At 37.9% G+C, this 25,562-nt stretch overlaps 1 protein-coding gene across 6 annotated transcripts; it reads right to left on the minus strand.

Annotated features, from left to right (window-relative positions):
• Nucleotides 1-2,141: 2,141 nt before the first annotated feature.
• LOC111409109 (pentatricopeptide repeat-containing protein At4g33990-like) lies at nucleotides 2,142-25,292 on the minus strand. Of its 6 annotated transcripts, XM_023039045.1 has the most exons (10): nucleotides 25,084-25,292; nucleotides 21,932-24,457; nucleotides 17,710-17,825; nucleotides 17,008-17,165; nucleotides 16,823-16,905; nucleotides 12,660-16,693; nucleotides 3,374-3,464; nucleotides 2,863-3,273; nucleotides 2,662-2,787; nucleotides 2,142-2,533 (listed from the first exon to the last, which is right to left on the minus strand). In XM_023039045.1, the coding sequence occupies exons 1-2, from the start codon at nucleotides 25,089-25,091 to the stop codon at nucleotides 22,003-22,005; spliced, it is 2,463 nt and encodes an 820-aa protein (XP_022894813.1). In that variant the 5' UTR covers nucleotides 25,092-25,292; the 3' UTR covers nucleotides 2,142-2,533; nucleotides 2,662-2,787; nucleotides 2,863-3,273; nucleotides 3,374-3,464; nucleotides 12,660-16,693; nucleotides 16,823-16,905; nucleotides 17,008-17,165; nucleotides 17,710-17,825; nucleotides 21,932-22,002. The 6 variants fall into 6 exon arrangements, with proteins under 6 accessions (XP_022894813.1, XP_022894810.1, XP_022894814.1 ...); XM_023039042.1 differs by having other exon boundaries at nucleotides 2,863-3,464; nucleotides 17,710-17,822; XM_023039046.1 differs by lacking the exon at nucleotides 12,660-16,693.
• Between the last annotated feature and the right edge of the window lie 270 nt (nucleotides 25,293-25,562).

The following is a 25,562-nucleotide window of genomic DNA, read 5'->3' on the forward strand; positions in this document are numbered from 1 at the left end:
TAAAAATATATAATTTTCTAAAAAATGAAAAGAAAAATGTTTACGGTAAAGTGTCCAAGAAGTGTCGATATCGACACACTACCCTAGTTGAAATATACGTACTGCAGAGAGTAGTAATAATAATAGTAGTGTAGTGCTAATAAGAAGAATGAGAAAAAAAGAATGATAGGACAAAGAAAGCATTAAGTGTCCTTACATTTCAAGGTTTTTGTGGAAAACGTTCCCACCTTTCGTTTTTTGGTAATTTCAGCCTCACCTTTACCTTTTCTTACGAAAAACATCCTTCCGTCCAATCCCTGTAAAAATGTTCTGTTAAAACAAATGAAATGGGAATTTTCTTTTCAAAAGGTAAGGGCAATATTGTCCAACCAATTTCAGAAATAGGACTTAAGGGTTTCTGACGTCAATGATATGGGTGCTAGGGACATTACAGAAGGAGATGAATATGGAAGTAGGAAAATGGAAAGAGAATTGTAGAGAGAGTGTTAGGGTGATTGAGCTTATGGAGTGCTTAGAAAGAGAAGCAGGGGGGAAGATGGAGGAAAAAGGGGCTGCTAATTATAATAGGACTATATGAGGGCCCAAATCTTTGATAGAAGTTTTAGAGTTTTCAAGTCTCTAAAAGAAAGCGCAAATGATTCTTGATTTTAATTGGCTAATTTTTGCTTTTTTTATTTTTATTTTAATTGGCCCAAATTACTTATTTTTGCTTTTTTCTCCTTGTGGATACAAGATGTTTGAAATATTGGAGTTCGTAAGAATAATGTAGAATATCCTTTGAATTTTGTATTATACTTTGTTTAAATATGTGGTTGTTCATGTAGTACAGAAATTCCTGTTCGTGTTATCTCTACTGCACTGAAATTCTTGTTGGCTCAAAATACATTGGGACGATTTTTACAATTTTTAACAAATGTAGGGATGTTTTATGCAACGCAAATTTAAAGGAAGGGTTTTTTTGCGCAAAGACAATGTAAATGCAGGGATATTTTTTGTAAAGACAATTTAAAGGTAGAAACTGTTACCGTAAGTTCAATTTCACGCTAAAATGGAATGAAAACCTGTTCATATTCATCTTCTCCATTCACAGGGTCACATTTTAATTGGTCCTCTTACTTTATCCTTTATTTACACTCTATGTAAGCACGTGTTAATTTTATTTACACTCTATGTAAGCACGTGTTAATCTTAGAGAGAAACTCCGATTCTGATTTTGTTGTACTACTTTCTAGCGTGTGAAACTATTTCTTGATTTTTAAGAAAGAAAGAATAAGAATGGAAGTGCCATGATTAAATTCAGTCTAATGCTAAAAAATCCTATGCGATTTTCCCAACAACAACAGTGACAAAGCGGCGGCTGTATTGCATCCGTTTGTAGGCACGGCTGCGGGGCTTCTTCTTCTTATCCTGCTTCATTTATAGCCAAAGCCAACAACAGCAACAATGACTTCTTCTAAACTCGAGTTGAATGGGAAAATTATGTATTTTCTGAGTTTTGTTGCCTGGTTGATTTGAGCTCCAAGTGATGGCAGGAAATAATGTGAAGGAAGGAATTGGTTGGTCAATGTTACCCTTGCCTTTTGAAAAAAAATATCCCATTTTACTTGTTTTAATAGAGCATTTTAACGATGAGTAGACGGAAGGACTTTTTTTGCAAGAAAATGTAAAGGTGTGGGTGAAATTACCAAAAAACAAAAGGTAGGGACATTATGTCCATTTATTGCAAAGTCTCACTCCACGCAATTTCTCCAGCGAACCTAGTCATTCTCATCACAGTCAACAGGCTTCTTGGGATCAAAAGCCAATTCTATTTCAAACTTTGTTGCACGGGTGCTAATGCTTGATATTAGATTCATTAATGACGTAAGCATATATAATATGAACAAAGCACAAAAAAAATACAAGTCAAGTACATTATTTGCATGGCTTATCTCTGTTACTGATCGTGATCGTAATTATTGCAAGTGCAGAACCATATTGTTTATTAAGGGATGCTGGAGTCATGCACTCTAGGCATGTTGCATACTTTTTGTGCATTTTGGGGCATCATAAAGTAATCAAAATATTGGATTATAACTATCATATCACGAAAACAGTATATGAGCAATTTCAAGCTGTGAGTTTCGAAGGACCATATCAGATCAAGGTTTAAATCAGCCATGTCATTCATTTAAAAGAAATTCAAGTCTTTCTTCCTCGTGAACATGCTTCAATACAATCAAACTCACGAAAAGCTTCCTTCTGCCAACACTTTTATTCTTTTTCACTCTAAAATTGTGAGTTCACTGCAAGGTGTAAAACAAAAACAGAACAAACAATCTTTTTTGATTCTTCAAGACTTTATCTATGTGTAGTTAGGAGTCCTTACTCTCATATAAGATCCTGGTGTTCAATGATATACTTCAGAAGTATCCTCAAAAACTGACGTGCAAAATACGTGGTTAAAAAGTACTACTTGTCGCGTATCATATTGACCACAATGCCAGCAGCTTCCCTCGTTGATACCTGACCTACAAATCCAGAGTATCATTGCCTGCAAAAAAAAGGTTAGTGTTTACTACAATAGAATTTGAATAAAACGGGAAAAGCTAATGTCTTCTCCATTCTTAGCTCTTTTCTTACATTACTTACAAGTCACAAGTTCAAACTTCAGTCATTTACCTTTACAGAGAGTTCTACATGGATTATATTTCATCATTTTGTTGATTAGCATTTAGTAGCGCCAACCAAGTAAGGTCGAAAGGTTCTCTTAAATTTCTCGTGTATCGGCCTTTTGTAGTCCACTGCCTGCCACAAATCATCCATTGCACAGATTAGCTTTTGTCAAACATGTATGCTAAATCGAGGGACATTTCAGAATACCTGCTCAAAGTCTTCTTCAAGGGTTGCCCATTTCCATTCTGAGAATTCTGGGTCTGTTGCGGCATTTGCTAAGTTGATTTCCCTTTTCATCTTTTGTATAATTTATAGAGATTATGTAAATTTCTATCAGCATCCAGTTAACACATCGCCCAGGATTCTGAAATTTTGGCAATCTTTTGAAGTTCTTGTGATACTATTTTTCTCCTCAGGCAACTGCTGAGCTATTTATATCACGATATAACTTTCTCTACTCATCATAGTTCCGATGTAATGTAGAAAAGTTCAGTAAAACTCTAGAAATAGAAGTCAAGGGCAGGAGAAACAATAGAATCAAGAAGCATCTTTGAATCATCTTTCCAGTGCTTATCCTAACCTGTCCACAAGGCCCCAACCCTGGGGGATTGGCACAGTCTATAAAGAATGAAAAAATTGTCATAATAGGTCTATGTTTACATATAAAATATTTTGGAGAGCACAAGTGGTGATTTCATAAACTATCATATTGGACAACCTCAGCAATTATTCAGCAAACACCACTCCAGTTTCCTCTCTCAATTCTCTAATTGCAGTAGATCTTGGATCCTCACCATCTTCAATCCCCCCTGCATATAGAAAATTGAAAAGCAACTGCATAAGATTGAAGAATAAGCATATTACTACACATGCGTACTAAACTAAACAGAAATACACAAAGTTCATGTATGTTTGTTAAGCACTCTGACATCCCTCCAGATTTACCAATGTGGGAGAATTTTTACTGAAAACATTTGCCATGATGAAAGTGTTAAAACATGTCAACAGATGGTGTGCAGGTACTAAAGTGAATAATAAAATAATTTGCGAACTAATTAATTTAATAGTAAGGGGTCAGACAAAGATGAGAGAGGTCCAAATTATCAAATAAACCAAAATAACCAATTCATTCCTAGAACAATTGCCAGTGATTCAGCAACAGAGAAATTAGCAAAAAAAACAAAAAAAAAAAACCCTGGCCCATTGTGTACTCGGTGGAATTCGTAGCTTTGGCTTTTCATTTTTATAAAGTTGGTAAAGAATCTCTTTGATAAATATTCTTAGGTTTACCGACAAACCAATAAATGCACCATCAGGGCTAGAAAATACGTTATCTACAGTACATAATTTGGACATGTTCTATGGAATACAATTACTTAAGATCAAGAAAACATACTGATAAGGTACCGACTGGAACCGACTGGAATTCAGATGAACGAGTTAATGACTTTTGATTGAACAATAAGAGAATTACAGGAATGAAATGACAAAAAGCCTATAGAAGGCTGTAACCGAGAATAACTTTACTATCTTCAAATATTGCCTACCTCTGGCTATTTTTCTACCATTATTTATAGCCTAACTCTAACAGATTTTCCTAACAGTAAATCCCTTCTAACGGATTTTAGTTTTCCTAGCTGGCAGTCCATCCTTCTTGGGCCTTCTAGAATAAGTAAATTGAATCGGGGGCCTATCAATACCCCCGGGTTCGTAAGACACCTTGTCCTCAAGGTAGAAATTTGGGAAGTGTTGCAGAATTGAGTCGACCGATTCCCATGAAGCATCAGAGGTTGGAAGGTCCTTCCATTGTATTAATGCTTCCTGACCTGGGGGCTGGCCTGGGGGATTTTGACGTACTCCCAGGACTTGATCGGGTTCTACCATCCATTCGAGGTTTGCATCCAGGTGGGGAGGAATTAGCTGGCAGGTTTCTACCACCCCAACTGATTTTTTTAGTTGTGACACATGGAAAACCGGATGTATTGTTGTCTCAGGGGGTAACTTCAATTGATAGGCCACGGGGCCGATGCGCGTCGTTACCTCATATGGACCAAAGTACTTAGGTCCCAATTTTTCACTCTATTTCCTGGCTAATGATCTGTGTCGATACGGCCGAAGCTTCACATAGACTAAATTTCCTACTGCAAACTGGACATCCCTCCGGTTACTATCTACAGCTGCTTTCATTTTGTCCTGAGCACGAAGGAGGTGGGACTTTAATTCCTCCAGAACAACGTCTCTGTCTTTGAGCTGCTGCTCCACTGAGTTCACGGCTGTCTTCTAGTTGCCATAGCAGATCAAGGGAGGAGGATCCCTCCCATAAATGGCTCGGAAAGGAGTTGTGTTTATTGACACATGAAAGGTTGTGTTATACCAATATTCTGCCCGAGGTAACCAAGTACTCCATGTTTTAGGCTTGTCGTAGGCGAAGCACCTCAAGTAGGCTTCCACACATCAGTTCACAAGTTCTGTTTGCCCATCGGTCTGTGGATGGTAGGCCGTGCCGGAAGAGTTCTGTCCAGAAGTGACTTAAGAACAACTTGTCTCGATCTGAAACTATAGAGCGGGAATACCATGGAGTCGCACAATTTTTTTGACAAAAACTGTTGCTACCCCAAATGCAGTGAAAGGATGTTTAAGGGGCAGGAAATGTGCATACTTGCTTAAGCGGTCTACCACCACTAGCAGCGAGTCATACCCCCCCAATTTAGGTAGTCCTTCCACAAAGTCCACCGAGATATCGTCCCAAATCTAGTGCGGAATTGGCAGGGGCTGAAGCAGTTAAGCAGGGGAGAGAGCTAAACTTTTATTTTGTTGGCATATTGGACACTCATTTACAAACTTCTTGATGTTTTTCTTCATTCTTGACCAATAAAGTTTACTGGTCACCCTTTTGTACATTCGAAGGAATCCGGAGTGGCCTCCCACTAAGCTACTGTGAAACTCTTTAAGTAGTGTAGGAATCAATGTTGAAGTATGGAGAAGCACGAGTCGTCCTTTGAAAAACAGCCTGTCTTGGTTGACTGAAAACCTTGGATGTGCATCTGGATCCTCCTGTACTTCTTTCTTGATTTTTGAGAGTAGGGGATCATTATTGACTTGCGTACTAATCTGTTGTTCGTCCATGAGTACTGGGAATGTGAGGGCTGCAAGTTCCGGTTGAATGGGGATGCGGGATAAGGCATCGGCAGCTTTATTTTTCACTCGTGGCCGATATTGTATCTCAAAGTCATAGCCCATCAGTTTGGTTACCCATCGCTGAAATTCCTCGGGATGACTCGCCGTTCCAGCAAATACTTTAGGCTGCGCTAATCAGTACGGACAACGAATTTTCTTCCCATCACATAGTGCCTCCATTTTTGAATAGTCAAGACCACTGCCATCAACTCCCTCTCATAAATGGATTTCTGCTGCGACCTTGCTGATAACACCTTACTGAAATACGCAATGGGTTGCTGGTTTTGCATGATGACTGCACCTATCCCATGTCCTGAAGCATCGGTCTCAATGATGAAAGGTTTAGAAAAATCAGGGAGAGCCAAAACTGGAACTGTGATCATTGCTAATTTCAACTTTTGGAATGCTGCCTGTGCCTTCTCATTCCAGTTGAATGCATCTGTTTTTAGTTGCTGTGTGAGCGGCCAAGAAATAGCGCCATGTCCTACAACGAACCTTCAGTAATATCCTGTTAGCCCCAAAAATCCTCGAAGATCCCTGATATTACGCGGAGTTGGCCACCCGACCATGGCTTCTACTTTAACCAAGTCTGCTGCTACTCCTGCTGCTGAAACTAAGTGACCCAGTACTCAATCTGTTGTTGGGCAAAGAAGCATTTCTTGGCATTAGCGTACAACTGGTGCATCTATGGGGCAGTAAAGACCGTGTCCAAGTGCTGTTCATGAGTCACTGAGTCTTTACTGTAGATTAAAACACCGTCGAAGAAGACTAGTACAAATTTCCTTAGGTACCTCCTGAATATGTCATTCATTAATGATTGAAATGTAGCCGGGGCGTTGGTAAGGCCGAACGGCATGACCAAAAATTCGTAATGCCCCTCGTGTGTTCTAAAAGCTGTTTTATGCACATCTTCTTTCCGCACCCGAATCTGGTGATACCCCGATTTAAGGTCTATTTTTGAAAACATGGTGGCTCCATAAAGTTCGTCCAACAGCTCGTCGATGACTGGAATGGAAAATTTATCTAGAATAGTCGCCTTATTCAGTGCCCTGTAGTCAACACAGAACAGCCAGCTGCCATCTTTCTTTTTGACGAGTAACACGGGGCTCAAAAATGGGCTAGCACTGGGTTGAATTATCCCTGCAGCCAACATCTCTCCCACTAATCTTTCGATCTCATTCTTTTGGATGTGGTGATACCAATATGGTCTGACACTAACAGGCTCTACCCCTTCCTTGAGAGGAATTGCATGGTCCAAGTTACGGGTAGGAGGTACTCCTACTGCTTCTGTGAAGACCTGCTTATATTTCTGTAAAAGTTTCAACACTTTCTCCGGTACCCCTTCCTTTTTCCTGTAGTCCTTACTCCTTGGCTCCTCCACCTCTACCAAAATCCCTTGGCCTTCATTCTGCAAGGCCTTCACCATTGCCCTAAGAGAGACCCCTGATTTATTTAGCCCCTGATCACCCTTAATTGTCATCACTGTATCACCCATTTGAAATCGCATAGTTAGCGATTTCCAGTTAACCTCCATACTTCCCAAACTGGCTAACCACTGCATTCCTAACATGTCGTCTGTACTACCTAGCTCCAAGGGTAGGAAATCCTCAATGATAGTCAATCCCTGCATTTCTAGAACGATCCCCTTGCAGATCCCCCTTCCTCTAACTGATTCCCCTGTCCCCATGACAACTCCATAATGGTTCGTGACTGTGGTAGGGAGCCCCAATTCCTGGACCAATTTTAGAGCTATAAAATTGTGAGTTGCCCCACAATCAATGAGCACAATTACCTCGCGTTTCCCAACGGCGCCCCTTAGCTTCATGGTCCCTGGAGTAGTTAAGCCCACAACCGAATTGAGCGACAACTCCACCACGTTCGCCACCTCCAATGGGTGCTCCCCAACCGGAATTTCGAAATCCGATTCACCTGCATCTTCGTTTTCTTGCACCAAAAGTACCCTTAACTCTCAATTTTTGCACTGGTGTCTAGCCGTGTATTTTTCCTCACATCTCAAGCATAACCCTTTTTCTCGCCTCATCTTCCATTCGGCGTCAATCATTCGCTTTACCGAAACTTCCCTTCTGCTCGCGATCCTTTCCTCCACTGTTACTGTCTTTGTGGGAAACGAGTCTGGCCTGGAAGTCGCTGGGTTGAGTTTATAATTCCTTGGGGCTACGGGCTCCCTTCCTTTTTTAACAATCCAGTTTCGGTCTTCAACTCTTTGGGCTATTTCCATGATTCGGCCCAGTCCTTTTGGGCCCAACAGACGGATCTCAGCTCTTATTTCAGGTTGCAGGCCATTCACAAACGTACTCTCTAACACTTCATCAAAGATCCCCTTCAACGGAGCTGCCAAGACTTCGAACGTGCGTCTGTATTCGGCTACTGTTCCGGTTTGATTTATGGCCAGAAATTTCTCACATAGACTACCCTCCTGTGTTGGTCTGAATCGGAGTATAAGTTCTTGCTTAAACTGCTGCCAATTCCGAAATGGGTTCCTCGCCTCCATCTATTGCAGCCATGACAGAGCATCTCCATCCAAGCTTTACACCGATTGCTCCCATTTTCTCCTTTTCTGTCAGCCCGTTCACATCGAAATATCTTTCTGCGCGGAATAGCCACCCGTTGGGATTCTCCCCGCTGAAAATGGGCATTTCAAGTTTTCTCACTCTTCGCCAGCCATCACCCTCCTTCTCCTGTTCCACGATCATTGTCAATCTTTCTTTACTGTTTGGTCCTAATTCTTCTGGCCATTTTCCTCAATCCATGATGCGCTGGTCCCCCACCGATCCTTGGTGTATGTTAGGAGGTATCGCCCCTCCTGTTATACTCCCAGACCCCCTCCTTCAAAGCCGTCATTCACTCCTGATTTTGAATCAAACAGTGCTGCCACAGTTTTCCTCATTTCCTCCATTCTGGGACAGTTGCTCAAATGATCTCCTAGCCCTGGAAGTCGCTGCAATTCTAGTTTCACGTCCTCCATCTCTTTCTCCATTAATTCTACTCTGCCTTCTGTTTATTTTTGAGCCATCAGAAACAACGTGCTCTGATACCAATTGATAAGGTACCAACTGGAATTCAGATAAACGAGTTAATGACTTTTGATTGAACAATAAGAGAATTACAGGAATGAAATGACAAAAAGCCTATAGAAGGCTGTAACCGAGAACAACTTTACTATCTTCAAATATTGCCTACCTCTGGCTATTTTTCTACCATGATTTATAGCCTAACTCTAACAGATTTTCCTAACAGTAAATCCCTTCCAACGGATTTTAGTTTTCCTAGCTGGCAGTCCATCCTTCTTGGGCCTTCTAGAATAAGTAAATTGAATCGGGGGCCTATCACATACTTGTCTCTAGAGAGGAAGCAACTTTGCTTTATCGACCAAATCATGCAAACGTTGAGCACTGTAAGAAAAATCATAAAATTCTGATGGAACTGACTGTGCCAATAGTCAATATAGTAATAGCTGTGGAGTAAAAATGCTTTTTGTACCAAAGATAGTTTCCAAGACGAAAGTCGAGCCTGAAGCAATGGAAATGTTAATAATGACTAATTCCATAATAGAAAAACTAAGTTATTGCAAGATATAGGACGTAAAACAAATTTAATGAATGGGAAATTTTGTGAATTACAAGACAATTTTCTTCACATGAAACAACAATAGTAAACTAAGAGCTTTCATATCCATTAAAAGCATCGACTGATTCAGTAGTTATCAATACAAAAAGGAGATAGAATCAAGAAAGCTTACTCTCATCTTTGCAATAGAAAGTGAAAGCTGAAGGAAGAAAATTATTTTCTGTATATCTTATTCTTCAAATAACTATACATCCAATTTATAATACAACCGTGTGGAAAAAAGAAGGAAAGAAATCTCCTAAATTAGGAGAGGGTAAATTACCTAATTACAGGCTACTAACTATGGTAAATAAAATAAATTACAATCTTTTAGGATTTCTACACTCCCCCTCAAGTTGGATGGTAAATGTTTACCATGTCCAACTTGCAAATGAAATCGCAGAAACTTTGTCGAGATAGTTCTTTGGTAAATATATCTGCAATCTGCTCTCTTGAAGGAACATAGGTCATGACCCCATCTTCGACATTTTCTTTAATGAAGTGTCTGTCTACTTCAACATGTTTGGTTCGATCATATTGGACTGGGTTGAGAGAAATGTTGATGGCTGCTTTGTTGTCACAATAGAGCTTGATTGGAAGTTTTACTGTAACTTGTAATTCTTCCAAGAGTTTCTTTAGCCATAGTCCTTCACATATTCATTGGGCAACTGCTCTAAATTCAGCTTCAGCGCTACTTCTTGCTACTACATTTTGTTTTTTACTCTTCCAAGTAACTAAATTTCCCCATACAAAGGTACAGTAACTTGAGGTTGATCTTCTATCGTCTGTTGAGCCTGCCCAATCTGCATCAGTGAATACTTCCAAATTCTTGTTTTCATTCTTTTTGAAGAATAATCCTTCTCCCAATGAGCCTTTTCAGTAGACCACTTCCATATGAATTTCCTTTGGTGAATGCATTTATTAAATGCATATATCAACTTTTCGAATGGTCGTTGATATCTATCCTTCTCAACTAGGTTTCCACCGTCTTCTGTTTTCCTCCCTATATCAATCGGATTGTCACACGGTTTGCATCCAAGCATGCCTGTTTCGATCAGGATATCATGAATATATTTACATTGTGATACACTAATACCCTTTTTTGCTCTTGCCACTTCCAGTCCTAGAAAATATCGCATCTATCCCAGGTCTTTTACTTCAAATTCCGTTACTAGACTTCTCTTGAGTCTTTCCATCTCAATTGTATCATCTCCCGTAAGGACTATATCATCCACGTATACAATTAAAATGGTCTTCTTTCCATTTTCTGAATGTTTGGAGAACCTGGTATGGTCTGATTGTCCTTGTCAATAACCTTGACCTTTTAGTACATTAGCAAATCTATCAAACCATGCTCTTGGAGATTGTTTGAGACCATACAATGATTTTTTTAGTTTGCAGACCCGGTTTTCCTCATTCATTTTACAAAACCCTGGTGGTAAAGTCATGAATACCTCTTCTTCTAGTTTTCCATTAAGAAATGCATTTTTAATGTCCATTTGCTGAAGAGGCTAGTCCAAGTTAGCTGCCAAAGACAATAGGACCGGAATTGTGTTTAACTTTGCCACTAGTGCAAAAGTTTCTGTGTAGTTAATGCCATATGTTTGTGTGTAGCATTTCACAACAAAACGAGCTTTATATCGATCTATTGTTCCATCAGCTTTATATTTCACATGAAAGACCCACTTGCAACCTACTGGTTTCTTTCCTCTTGGCAAATTCATCACTTCCCATGTATCATTTTTTTCTAAGGCTCGCATTTCCTCCATCGTTGCTTCCATCCACTAGGGTACTTTCAAAGCTTCATGAATACTCTTTGAAATTGTTGTACTGTCAAGATTAGATGTAAAAGTACGAAATTCTGTAGATAGAACATTATAAGATATGAATTTTGAAATAGGGTGAAGAGTACTTGACGGAGTTTGTTTTCTAAGTGGGATAGGTAGATCTATATCTCAAGGACGGTTTTGAGCTATCATCGGTTCCAATTCTCTTAATGCTTCAGATGTGAGATTTTCCTTTGATTTTGGCCTCCTTGAGTAAACTAACATCTTCCCGTCATTTCCTTTTTCTATGTTTCCTACTGAGTTCAAGTTTTCTTCTATATATGGCATATTAGAACGGGATGGTGTGACAGTAGGTTCAGTCTTAGAACAGGATGGCATGACGGCGTGTTCAGTGGTTTTTGTGGGCCCAGATGGAATGTCAAATTCTAGGAATCGTAAAAGAAGTTCTTCACTTACATTCTCCCCCTGAAGAGAGGGCTTTTGGAAATAAGGAGTTTTCTCAAAAAATGTAACATCAAGGCTAACAAATGTTTTCTTTGTTAAGGGATCATATTATTTATAGTCCTTTTGAGTGGGTGCATATCCAATAAGAACACACTTTATAGCACGAGGATCAAATTTGCTTCGAAGATGAGAAAGAACGTGAACGAAAGCACCCAAATACTTTTAGAGCTATGTAGGAGAGCAAGCGAGAAGTGGGAAAAAATTGTTGAAGTCTTTTGATAGATGACACAAAGGAAAGGGTACGGCTTGGCATTCGATTGATAAGATAAGTTGTTGTTAAGATGGCATCTCCCCATAATATTTTTGGCATACTTGTAGTAAACATTAGGCACGAGCAACCTCAACAACGTGTCTGTTTTACGTTTGGCAATCACATTCTGTTGAGGGGTGTCAACACGTGAACGTTGGTGGACTATCCCGTGTGTTTGTAGATAATCTTGTAGAGTGGTGTTGAAATATTCATTACCATTATCAGTGCGCAAAATTTGAATTTTGGTTTGGAATTGTGTTTGAATCATTTGATGAAAGTTAAGGAATACCCCACGAACATCAGTTTTTTCTTTCAATAGATAAACCCAACAAACCTTAGTATGATCATCTATAAATGTGACAAACCATTTGGTGTGAGTTCTGTTAAGAATTCGTGAAGGGCCCCATAGATCACTATGAATCATAGTATATGGTTTTGATGGTTTATAGGTGGATTTCGAGAAGGTAGGGCGTTGGTGTTTAAAGTTCACATATGTCACACTGAAAGTCAATTTATTTTTTATTAGAAAAAATGAAAGGAAATACATGTCTTAAATATTGAATATTCGGGTGGCCCATTCTTTAGTGCCATAATAGAATATCACTATCTCTAGAGACAAACATAGGATCATAAATAGCAATTTGACATTGTTTACTCACATCAGCCTCTCCAAAGTAATAAAGTCCCTCATATTCTTTAACATTGTCAATCGTCTTCCCCGATGATAAGTCCTGAAAGACACAATGGGATTGAAAAAATATAGCAAAACAATTTGAATCTTTAATTAATTGACTAACAGATAATAGATTACATGACAAGTTTGGGACATGAAAGACAGATTTAGGGTTATGAATTCAGAGTTACGTATACTCCCTTTTCAAGCAACAGATGAGATTGGACCGTCCGCGATCGTAACTTTGATATTGCCAGCACATGGTGAGTATGAGGAGAAAAGATAATAAGAATTCGTCATGTGATCGGAAGCACCTGAGTTAATGATCCAAGGAGTTATATTTTGAGGAGATATTTAAGGCTTTCAGAAAACTACCTTTGTGGGCTAATGAACTTGAAGGACTGTGTGGGGAAGATCGACTCGATGTTTGATGGTTGGAGAAGATGTGATAGAGTTGTTCCAATTGTTCACTGTTGAATGCACCACCTTCTGTTTCTTTGGAGGTTCCCGCCTATTCGGCCGAGACTTGATAGCCACGATTTTTAGTATTTTGTCTCGGTTTCCAATCTTTGGGCTTCCCATGTATATCCCAACAAGTGTCTTCTTTGTGTCCAGATTTTCGACAGGGGTCGCACCACAATCGCCCTTTTTTCTTTTGGGCCGACCCATTTGTAACTTCTTTTAACAAAGCTGCCATTTCGTTCCCAAGTTCGCTGGGCCCAAATTTTGAAAGCCCACTATTTCCAAAATTAGTAAGTCCAACTTTAGGCCCAAAATTAGAAATATTAGGCGCATTCTTTCTTCCCCAACCCGATTCCAGTCATATAAGAAGAATTTGGCCTAAAATTTGGTGGCCCAATTTTATTCCCAGTTGACCCAGAGCCTGAAGATAGAAGAGCCGACATCTCCGCTTCGCCAACTGCCCCGATCGTCTCCATCTTCATCATTACATGTCGACGGTTCTCCTCCCTTCTCACCTTCGCAAATACCTCTCGCGATGTGGGAAGTGGTCGCCAACTTAGGATTCGGCCTCTAACATCGTCAAGCTTGCGATTGAAACCAGCGAGAAACTCATACACACGTTCGTTTTCAAGCCTTTTTTTGTACTTAACACTGTCACCGGAGCATTCCCAATCTTCTTCGCTACTGAGGTCCAGTTCTTGCCAGTTGGACATCATCTCTAAGTAATAATCAGTGACGTTTCTTCCTCCCTGTTCAGTCTACCATAGTCGGGTTCTTATTTCAAAAATTTGAGATGAATTTTCGGAGGCTGAATACATCTCTTTGACAGCGTCCTACACGTCCTTCGTAGTCGGTAGGAAAAGATACGTTTTCCCAATTGACAGCACCATGGAATTGACCAGCCACGCTGTAACCATGGAATTTTCGAATTTCCATTTTTGCAATAGAACTGCACCAGTCGGTCTTTTTGTTTCGCCTGTCAGGTAACCTAGTTCTCCTTTGCCATCGATTACCAATTTTATTGATTTAGCCCATTTCCTAAAGTTTTTCCCATTCAATTTCTCCACTGTGAATTGAAAGGAAGCATTATCTACACCGGTCGAGGCCATCATGGAATTAACTTCTGCCTCGTTCTGTGAGGATTCAGAAGTCATGGAGCCTAGACTGTTGACGGGGACTTCTGTCTTTAAGTTTGGGCTGGCTCTGATACCACGAAAGCTGACAGTAAAAAATTATTTTCTGTATATCTTATTCTTCAAATAACTTTCCATCCAATTTATGATACAACCGTGCGGAAAAAAGAAGGAAAGAAATCTCCTAAATTGGGAGAGAGTAAATTACCTATTTACAGGCTACTAACTATAGTAAATAAAATAAATTACAATCTTTTAGGATTTCTACAGAAAGGTAATTTATTGACACGTCCACTGAAACATCCATAGGTCACCCTACAACGTGGATCGCTGCAGCTCTTAATTCATCAACCAAAATGGCAATAGCGCCCAGAACTAACTTTCCATCCTTATTTTGCAGAATCAATCAAATTTCTATAAACATTACATAAAATCAATAATCCCATTTCAATCATTCATCCACTTCCCAATTCTATTCTGCAAAATCATATCAGATTTTGAAAAGCACTGCCTAGAAATTAGAATCTGTGTTTTTATTGTTGGTGCATATGTGTGTGAATTGCATATTGTAAGTTGAATAACCTAAACAAAACAAAATAAAGTAGAACTTACTTGAACTTACAAACAAGATGTAGAAAATGACGAATAGAACAATGGTATTGTAAATCAAGGTCAGTTTTTAACACTATGTCTATAAGATGAATTTGCCCAGGCAAGGTGCTTATGGAGTCTTGACAATCGTCTCCCAAGATATAGTGGTTTCTCCTTACAGTAGCAGCACTTCAAAGTTCAAGTTATCAATGAACTCGATATGGTTTTTACTCTCTACTTTGAATGATTTTCAATGCAAGAAGACCAAGAATTTTGGAGTATGTTGATGCAATGGAATCAAAGCATATGATATGGAATGAATTTTGACCATAACCTATAGAGGTTGAGGAGTTGTGATCGAAGAGACACCCCAAAATGCAACATGTTTCATAAAGAGACAGCCTTTCAGATTGCATGCTAACCGCCTACCTCACCGCTTGAGCGAAAATTCCAAAGACTTGGCCGTGCGAGCTAGCCGCTCGAGCGGTCGTTTTATATGGCCTATTTTTCCATTTTTACTTGACTTTAAACATCAATATCTCATTCATCCAGAATAGGTTTTGTGATTCCAAATATACCACGATCATCTACTCAATGAATAATACAAGTTAATTTATTCATAAGCGCAAATTAACTATTGGAACCTGTCCAAATACATGGTCGAAGTTGATACAAAATCAATGTTTATTAAAACCAATTTCCAACATTTATTTCATCAGCTAAATTCCCAGTCCTGTTCTGCATGATCATATCAAATTTCGAAAAATGAAAAACTATACAAAATCAGTGTTTTTACTTCATTAGCTAAGCTCCATTCCTATACGGTAAATCAAATCAAATTTCAATAAACATTGCCTATAATCATTATTTTTGTTTCAGCAGCTCAGTTTCCAGTCCTATTTTTCATAACCAAATTGGCTTTCGAGTAAAAAACTTACAGAATAAGTATTTTTTATTTAATCGTCTAACTTCCATTCCTATTCAGCAAATCAAATCAAGTTTCAATAAACTTTACCCCCCTTTTCATTTTGCAAATTAAAATACAATCAAGTCAAACACAATATGTGGGGATTTACTGTCTTACAGTAAGGTGATGGGGCACTTCGAAAGAGAGTGACGGAACCCGGTTGGGCTCGGTCGACTTGGATGCATCTAAGGATTAAATACTCGTAGAATGAACTTGGAACACTTAAGTTATACATCTTTCTCTTTATTGCCATTAACAATGATTAAATAAAAATGAAATTGGTTATCTCACTTTCCAAAACTTAATGGTTTTGTCATTAGGGGACAAAAGAAAAAAGGCACCATTAAGTACCAAAAATTAACACACAACTAAACTTGCTTCTAATAAATGGTTCCTCATAAGAAACTTTTAAAAAAAAAAAACAGTTCGAGGCATACATTATTAATAAAATTTCCATCAAAATAAAAGAAAAGAAGAACGAGAAAACAAACACAAAATAGACAGCTCCAGCCATCACGAAACATGGCTTTGACCCTCCAGCCTCAGCCGCACCATCACCTCGACCAACATCATTTTCATGAATCCCACCATAGCAAATACAAGTGATGTGGTGAATTACATGCGAACTAAATTCATCTTGTCATGAAATATGAAGCATAGTAAAATTTCTCCAATACCAGTAAGGATTTTTGTTGTATCTATAGTAACTGAGAGTCCATAATGATTAATATGAGTAGGGAAAGGGCTTTGAGGAGTCACCATTTACAAGAACCCATAATTTCTCAAAAGTAACTTCAAAAGCCAGATGCAGGTGAGATGCCTAACCCCCAAACAGCCATTGCCCTCAACATTAGTGTACAATGTCACCTAAAATGTGAACATATAAAAGTGCAGTTCCGGTGATCTCTTAAATAACAACCAGAGATTAGAGGCTTGGTGTACACCAAAAAAATAATTAATAGCACAAAAATATAAAAGTATATAATAGATACCAACCAATTTGTTAGCCAGCCTTGCAAGTGAATCCTTGGAATTAATTTCAAGGTAACTCTCTGTCACAAACTATCAACATCCACAACCTTACAACAGAGTAATAGGGCGTCAATAGGAAAGCTGAAAGAGAACATCACAACGACAAAGATAATAAAATGGGAAGGGGACAAAAATGAAGAAATAATTACCTTTGCAATATCCTCTTTATAAGTTCCAATCTTCATTCTAACTCAAGTATCTCTGGAAACATCAATAGCTTTGCTCTCAAGTGAAGACCATCAGTCATCTCCTCGATTGGAACAAGCATTACTTTACTGGGATACATATTACCCATAACCTTGACAGCCTGAAGCAAAATCAATGGAGATAATTCATTACATTTTGTCAAATCACTCAATAACCTTAATCTTCTACAAAATACATTAGCATTCAAAGAATCCAAGCATCCATTGGCTGATAATTCAAGGGTAAATGATAGGACAGTCACATGCACAACTTTCATGCCCACTAAAATCATCATGATTGGAAAGAATAAGAGAGTTTTTGAAAAGCAGAAGAAACAGAGATTTCATATTGCTTTCATGTAAGCAAAACAGGACACTGAAAAAGGGGAACATACTTCATAATGACTGATTACAACAGAAAATCTAGCATTACATGTCAGCACTTGAGTTAGAAGAAGTCAAAGAAAAACAAGAGATTCTCACTCCCTCATTTACGTACATAAAGCAGTCTAAAAATTTCCCAGGAAAAAAAGCACAAGGAACTCCCTAATTACTGTCAAAAACTCAAGCATCAACATTAAATGGAAAAAGAGGGGAAAAAACAGAACGCTAGAAAACCAGGTTAGAAGGATAAAAATAAAAATAAAAATAAAAATGAGGTTTTACCGCAAAACATCCATCTCTTAAGTTCAGTCCCTGCGGATCTTTGCTATGAGTTTGTTGTTTCTGTTGCCACCACCATTGCTAACGCCGCCACCGCTGCCGCTGCTGCTATCTTTCTTCTGTCGCAAAGAAAATAAGTCAAAAATAAAAAATCTAGAGAGCAAGATCCTGCGCATTGAGTAATCAAGGTGTCAAATCCTCTATTACTTCATCCATTTTTTTATTTTATTTTTTATTTTTTGACATATCAATTAGTGACTAAATGCAAGTGGCCTATACTTTCTGCTAAAGAATTATTTTAGTTTCTATTTCAACTAAATCATTGGAATGCACTCTCAAGTCTTGTCTAAAACTTTTTTTACAGGAAAAGAAAAATAGGCCTCAGGTTCAAATCCTAATGATGCATCATATGATAAAGTCTAACACGTAACCAGTATTCTAGTACAGTAGTAGCTAGATGGATTGAATTTTGCATCAACAGCAATCCTAACACAAAAATAACGGAAATAAGTAAATGAAGGGAAAAATGGCAACAACTTACCACTCAATGAGCATAGCAAATGTAAGCTTAAAAAGTGTAATCATAGAGTAGAGAACCCAATAGGTAAGTTTAAGTTTTAAGAATAAAACTTCATTTTATTTCCTTGATTGAAAGAGTAGTACATGCACGTATATATAGAAAATGAATTCTATAGAAATCTTAACCATCCTAGAAAATAGAAACAACTTAAGAGTCTAACAATAAGATATCTTTCAGATATCTCTCATATTAACAAAATATAAGAGATAAGATCAGATATCTATCAGATTTATTCAAATTCAAATAAACTTATCCTAACTTTTTGACAGTAAGTCATTGTTGATCATCAATGGGCGATTTCATTTCAATTGCCATAATAGATGCATATCTGCCCAAAAAATTAAAACACCACGGCCATAAACTGAAAATTATTCTCAAACAGTAAGGTCAGAATCAAGTATGTACTCATCTTTATGTGCAAGAAGTACGAAAAAATTAACTTCTTGACCTACTTTAATACCGTGATTCCATCCAATAGACCATACCAACCATGCTATCATATAGTACTTAAATTTGGTTTAGTGCAAGAAGAAGCCCTACTTACAGAGGATAAACCAGACTAACTACATACCTGCAACATACAATACATGAAACAAGTTCAGTTAAAGCACATAAAAAACAAATAATTAGCACCTATTTCACCAAACAATCAAGAAACCATCGAGATTTTCCCCGCAAATCAATTTATAATCACTTTCACATTTAAGAATAAATCCTAAATAAAGAACCTGAATCATCAATCACACAGTATCATTCACATCACACATATTCTTGCATCAAGTCTATGCAAAATTATGGTATAACTTAAGCAAAATTACTCGAGAAGAGGAAAAAAGAGAAAACACGGAAAGAGTGTCAAAATTGTAGACCAAAGCCTTTTCTTCCCACACTTTTTCACATAATTCTTCTTAAATCTCTTGGCCTTTGCCTCTAATTCCGAAACGGTATAATTCTCCCCATTCTAGCATACAGTTTTTTGCATTGGTCGATGCTTTCTCAGGCAGAATCCGATCTGCTGCTCCCTAGTGTGACAAAAGCCTACCTTGGAACGAACTCAGGGGCCTTAGCATCGACTTACTGCTAACAGAGGCAAGGTTGCTAAATCAGCTGGAAATGCGTTCGACGGAAAGGGAAAGGTAAGGGGAAAGGTTTACGTTTATGAAGCATTTACAAATGAACAATGCAATTAATTTTCTATCCAGACAAAGGCTTCTTCAATGAAAAAATAAATCACTCAACAGTTGTGGCTACCATGAACGGTAGAAACCGGATCACCAATATTGTCAAACCTAAGTGTGAAAACAAAGGTGCATAAATGAACAGTAAACCCACATCCCATCTTTTAAGAAAGTAGTTGACGAGCGTATTTTACTCACGAGTTTAAGCCAATTTTAACTTGATTGTAGAGCTAGATTTTGAGTATTGAATATTTTTCATGTGTTTGTTAATGTTGTTTTATAGGATTGTTGAGATGGTGAAAGACACGAAAAAGTTCTTCAAATAAAGCTATTAGCATGGATTGAAAAGAAATTATGGATAAAAGAGCAAAAGAGGCAAAGCAAAATGATTGAAATGGTGGCGCTGTAGCGCCACGAAAGGAAGAAAAGCAGAGTTGTGGTACCGCGGCGCCACAGAAGAGAAAGGGAAACAAAGCCTTGCGCCGCAGCACCAAGAAGATACAGAGAGGGGCACGCCGCACACAAGGCGCCACGACACTGTCGTTTTGATACAACTAGGACACGTTTGGCCCACTTTAAAGTCCAGATGAAAACCCTACTTTCCACACACGGGGAGGCACCTATAAATACAATGTTTTCACACTTTTGAAGGAGTTAATTGTTCCAATGGTCACTGAACTTAGGTCCATGTCTTTGATTGGTCACTGAAGTTTAAAATGTCAAGTTTTGATCACTGAACTTAGGTCAATATCTTCGATTGCTCACTGAACTTGGGTCCATGTCTTAAATTGCTCACTGAAATTTAAAATGTCGAGTTTTGGTCACTAAGCTTTAGAATATGTTGAACGTTACTCACTAGCATAACTATTGAACTTTGAAAAATATCGAGTTTACAGTAAGTAATGTAAAGCATTTTTCAAAGTTGAGTGAGTAATGTTTCAGTGAGTAATATACAACATTTTTCAAAGTTCGAAGGCCAAACTCGACATTTTAAATTTCAGTGACCAATCAAAGGCAATGACCTAAATTTAGTGACCATTGGAACAATTAACTCCTTTTGAAAGGATTCCACACACTGAGGGCAAGAAACACACTTTGAGATCAAAGAAAAGTAATTCAAGGAGGAAAACAATAAGCAATTCAACGTTTGAAGTATTGATTGAAAGTGGAAGATCTTAGTGCAAGATTGATATCTTTTCTTCTACATATTTACTACAAATCTGGTGATGCACTCAATTACTATCTATTATTTTTCCTCTTTCATTATGAATAGTTAAATCTCTTGTTGGGGCGAATAATGTAACCCAATAGGGACCTTTTACATCTTTTATTAAAAATTCTTGTTTTTTATTCATTTATATGTTGATTTTACTATGAGTTTAATGCATTAAATTACTTAATCATTGATTTGATGATTTTGTTAATCTTCTACGAATTGAGAGGTGAGTTTAGGATTTAGACCATATAGTGAAATTCGATAAATTGGTATAATGTGTAGAGATACCTATATTGATTATTGCGATCATAAGTGAATTCTAGGAACTACAATTTCATTCAACTAAGCTTGATTCGCATAGAGATATGGAATTGAATTAGTTAAATAGGCTCAATAAGAACTCGAAAATGGTAAATTGAATAAAATAGGAGGATCCGACCAAACACTACATTAGATATGAATCTTAATTTAAGGTGTAAATGTGATCAATAGGTGAAATTATTTGGCCCTAATATTTGTTCATCATTTAATCTCTAAACCAATCTTTATGTGTATCCACATAATTTTACGCATTTAAATTAAAAATCAAAACATACAAATCTTTATTTGCTTTTGTCGAATAGCAGTTAGAAAGAAATTCAATCAAGCTCTAAAGTATAGTCCTTGTAAAAACGACAATCCAGACTTACAAGTCCATTATATTACTTGTTCGATATCGTACACTTGTGATAGTAAAAACGCGGCAGTGGCAATAGTAATGAATGAGTTCAAGAGTTGAGGAGAATATCAAGTTTGGAGGAGAAAAGAAATTTATGAAAAAAATGAAAAAAGGAAAAAGCAAAATCTCTTGAAGGGACAGAATATTCAATTTTTGAAAGAATAATATGTTAACAACATAACGAAATGTGAATTGTTCGCATCAAAAGTCTTACAGATTGAAGTTTCATGTATTATCCACACTTAGAATAATTAGATCAACTTGGTCAGTTAAGTAGAACTCATGGCTAAATTGTCATACAATTAAAAGAAAAAGGGTAAGATAATCACCATAAACGTTCGAGAACAGCGAGATCTAGAAAGATGAGAATTGAATATTGTAATAAGTAGAACTAAGAATTTCCTGGGAATATATTAAGTCATTAAAAATAAAGTATTTTAAAGAAATAAGCACACACGTTTAGACAACCAAAAGCATGGAGAGAGGTATGCCTCATGAGGAAAACAACAATAATTCAGGATTGATTTCATTACCGCAGCACCAGAAGGAAATGGCATCACCACGGACCATTGCTTTTCTCAATCAAGAAATGGCAGTCTATGAGTCACCAATAATCCCCACAGGAGCAAATTCCATCTTTGAAATGATGAAAGCGGTTAGAATCTCGCACAATGATCTCTCTCTCCATAATCTTTGAAATGAATTTTGTCACATTGTGGCAATCACCGCATACTCGCAAATTCTTATATATTCGAAGGGGCATTCTAGGAGGAGTATTCAAAATTCCATACATAATAGCCAATCTCTCACTGTGACTTGTCAGGATATTCTCTTTTTCGTCATCCTCGACATCCTGCAATACAAAGTTATAATCCGGAGTGTAACCAAGGCTCTTCATTTTGGCATTTAAAATTGCCAACTCCTTGTATATTTCTTTATGCTGCGGATGTGTTTGATTGCCTGTATAAAAGACTTCTATTCTATTGTGTAGGTCTATCGAGCTCCAACCAGGAGTTTTCCTCAGCCCCCTGTCCCTAGCTAGTGATCTCACTTCATCCACCCTCTCCCATCTCCCAAAATTTGCATAAAGATTTGACATCAAAACATAGTATCCAACATTTTCTGAATCAACTTCAAACAACCGATCAGAGGCCTTTTTACCCAACTCAACATTTCCATGGGTTCTACAAGCACCAAGAAGAGCTCCCCATACAGAAGCATCAGGTCTCAATGGCATACGCTCAATGAAATTATAAGCCACATCCAATTGACCGGCCCTACCAAACATGTCCACCATGCACCCATAGTGCTTCAAAGTTGGTTTCATCCCATACTTGTGCTGCATCATATCAAAACACCATTTCCCCTGATCAACCAAACCAGAATGGCTACAAGCACTCAATAATGACAAAAAGGTCACATGATCAGGCTTCACCCCTTCATCCAACATATCTTTAAAAAGCTGCATACAAGTCTCGCCATGTCCATGGAGTCCATGACATGATATTATGGCATTCCAAGGAACAGGACTTTCCCTAGGCACCTCATAGAACATAAACGTTGCATCCCCCAGTCTTCCACATTTTCCATACAAATCAATGAGGCAGGTACCCAGGAAGACATCCGTGTCAATACCCACCTTTAACACCTGCCCATGAATTCTCATCCCGTCTCTCAAGGCCCCAATATGAGCATAAGCGGGTAGAATGCTAACCCATGTCCCTTGGTAAGGAGTAAAGTCCTCACACTCTTTCATCATGTGGTACACTTCAATGGCCTCATCTGCGAGACCATTTTGAGCATAACCTGTTATCATTGTGTTCCATGAAATTGTATCTTTGCAAGGAAGTTCTTCAAAAACCCTGCGCGCAGAATCAAGAGCACCTATTTTAGCATACATATCAACAACTGCATTACCAATTACAGCGTCTTCCATTATCCAACACCTTCTAATACTGAATCCATGAATGGATTTGCCAGACAATGAGTCCCTGGTTTGAGCTATACTGGAAGCTAAACTGACCAGTGTCAATAGATCAGGCTGAAACTTATTTCCCAGCATCTCGTAAAAGAACTTCAGCGCATCATGTGGGCAATCATTTTGCTCATATGCAGCAATTATTGAATTCCACGACACCAAATCTCTTATTACCATCTGATCAAAGATCCTCTGAGCGCATTCCAATTTACCCAATTTGGCATAAATATTAATGAAGGCATTGGAAACAAACACATCAAACTCTAATCCATGTTTTATGACATACAAATGGATCAACATCCCACGTAATATATCATGCTTCTGTGCACAAATTGGAAGAATACTGGAAATAGTCACGGCATCCATATCTACACCCTCCAATCTCATGTCATCCAGGACACTCAAAGCCTCGTTAGCATTCCCATTTTGACAAAACCCAGAAATCACAGCATTCCAACAACCCATATCACGGGATGGCATGTCCTTGAAAAGTTTATGTGCGACATCAAAAGAGCCAAAACGGCAGTACATATGCACCAAAGAAGAAGCTACAAACACATCCCATTGAAAACCCATTTTGAAAACCCAGCAATGAAGTCTAGTTCCATCATGTACAGTACGACAAGCTTTCAGCACAGGTGGAAAAGTATAAAAATCAGGCTGAACATCAGAGGTTGACAACATTTCATTCACACAATTCACTGCTTCACGGTAACAGCCGTTCCGGACATAGGATGATACCATCGAATTCCAAGTATAGGCATCTTTTCTCGGTACTTGATCAAAAGCTTCTCGAGACAATGTAACATCACCAAGATAGGCATAGATATTAACAAGCCTGGTGGCAATAAAAATACTCTGGACCTTCCCTGACACGATGAGAAGGGAGTGTAGGCATTTGGTAGTACCAATTTTAGTGCATTTATTGAATAAATGCTCAAAGTCAAACTTGCTGTTTCTTTGCTCAATGCCATCTGAAAAAGCCACTACGCAGCTCGCACCATTGGAATTTAACCGGAAATGAGTCAAGAAGGTCAGCAGAGACTTCGAAAAAGGGCTGCTTTTGCATGTTGGCAGCAATCTGAGCGCACAAAATTATTAAAATTTGTAACCAAATATAATAAGTAAGTATTTTATTGTAGGATAATACCAGACTGATAGATGGAAATGCGTGGGTAGCTGAAACTAAAAGCACAGGTCTATTGTCCAGGCCTCAAATTTTGAACCAAATAAACAACATCAAAAATGACAAAGGGAAAATTACCTTAATTGCGACCTAAATTGTAGATGAATTAAAAAATTCAAAGATAGCCTCAAATTCAAGTGTTTATTTTTTCCAACGCGTGCAAGAGAATATACGTATCTCACAATGTTCGAAAGTTAAACGTTCAACCCTATTCTAATAATCGCCCTTTTCTAATAATCGCCTGACAGTAAACTTTTAATTACGTACAAGAGTATTCCACTTATGTGTCTTAACTTTAAGTGCAAGTTTCTGTCAAAACCCATCGACTAGTATAACAATGCCATTGTTGTATATGTTTTACAATTACGTACACACAACTGACAACTGGTGAAGCCAAACTTCTTTAGCACAAATCCTTGTACTTTCATTTGAAGTTGCCAACGGAAACTAAAGATATACACCGTCTCAAAAAGACAATACAAAATTATAAAAATTCTCTTGAGGAAGAGACGCAAACTTACACCCTCATTTTGTCCCATCGTTTTGGGTAATCAATTTGGGGAACAAGAATTCATCTTTCTTCTACAAGAACTCTGATTTGGGTTTCTCTATGCTTTCTGTATATACATGTTACTGTACATATAAATATTGGACGTGGGGTTTTGAAGGGGGTTGAGGATGGTGGTTGCTGTGTGTGAACCAGTTTGGGGTTTTGGACTGGCGATGGAGATTTTGGGGAAGATAGAGTTTATTGTTGCAATGGACTCCCTAGAGTTTAAAATATCGAATTTTGATCATTGAATTTAGATTCATATTTTCGATTGCTCAATAAAATTTAAAATATATTATATATTACTCGCTGAAATTTGAAAAATATTATACATTACTTACTGAACTTTAAAAAATACTGTACATTATTCATTGTAAACTCGACATTTTTTAAAATTCAACAATTACACTAGTGAATAACGTACGGTATATTTCAAAGTTTAATGACTAA

The sequence above is a fragment of the Olea europaea genome, chromosome 14 (genome assembly GCF_002742605.1).
Source record: "Olea europaea var. sylvestris chromosome 14, O_europaea_v1, whole genome shotgun sequence".
Classification (NCBI taxonomy): domain Eukaryota; kingdom Viridiplantae; phylum Streptophyta; class Magnoliopsida; order Lamiales; family Oleaceae; genus Olea; species Olea europaea.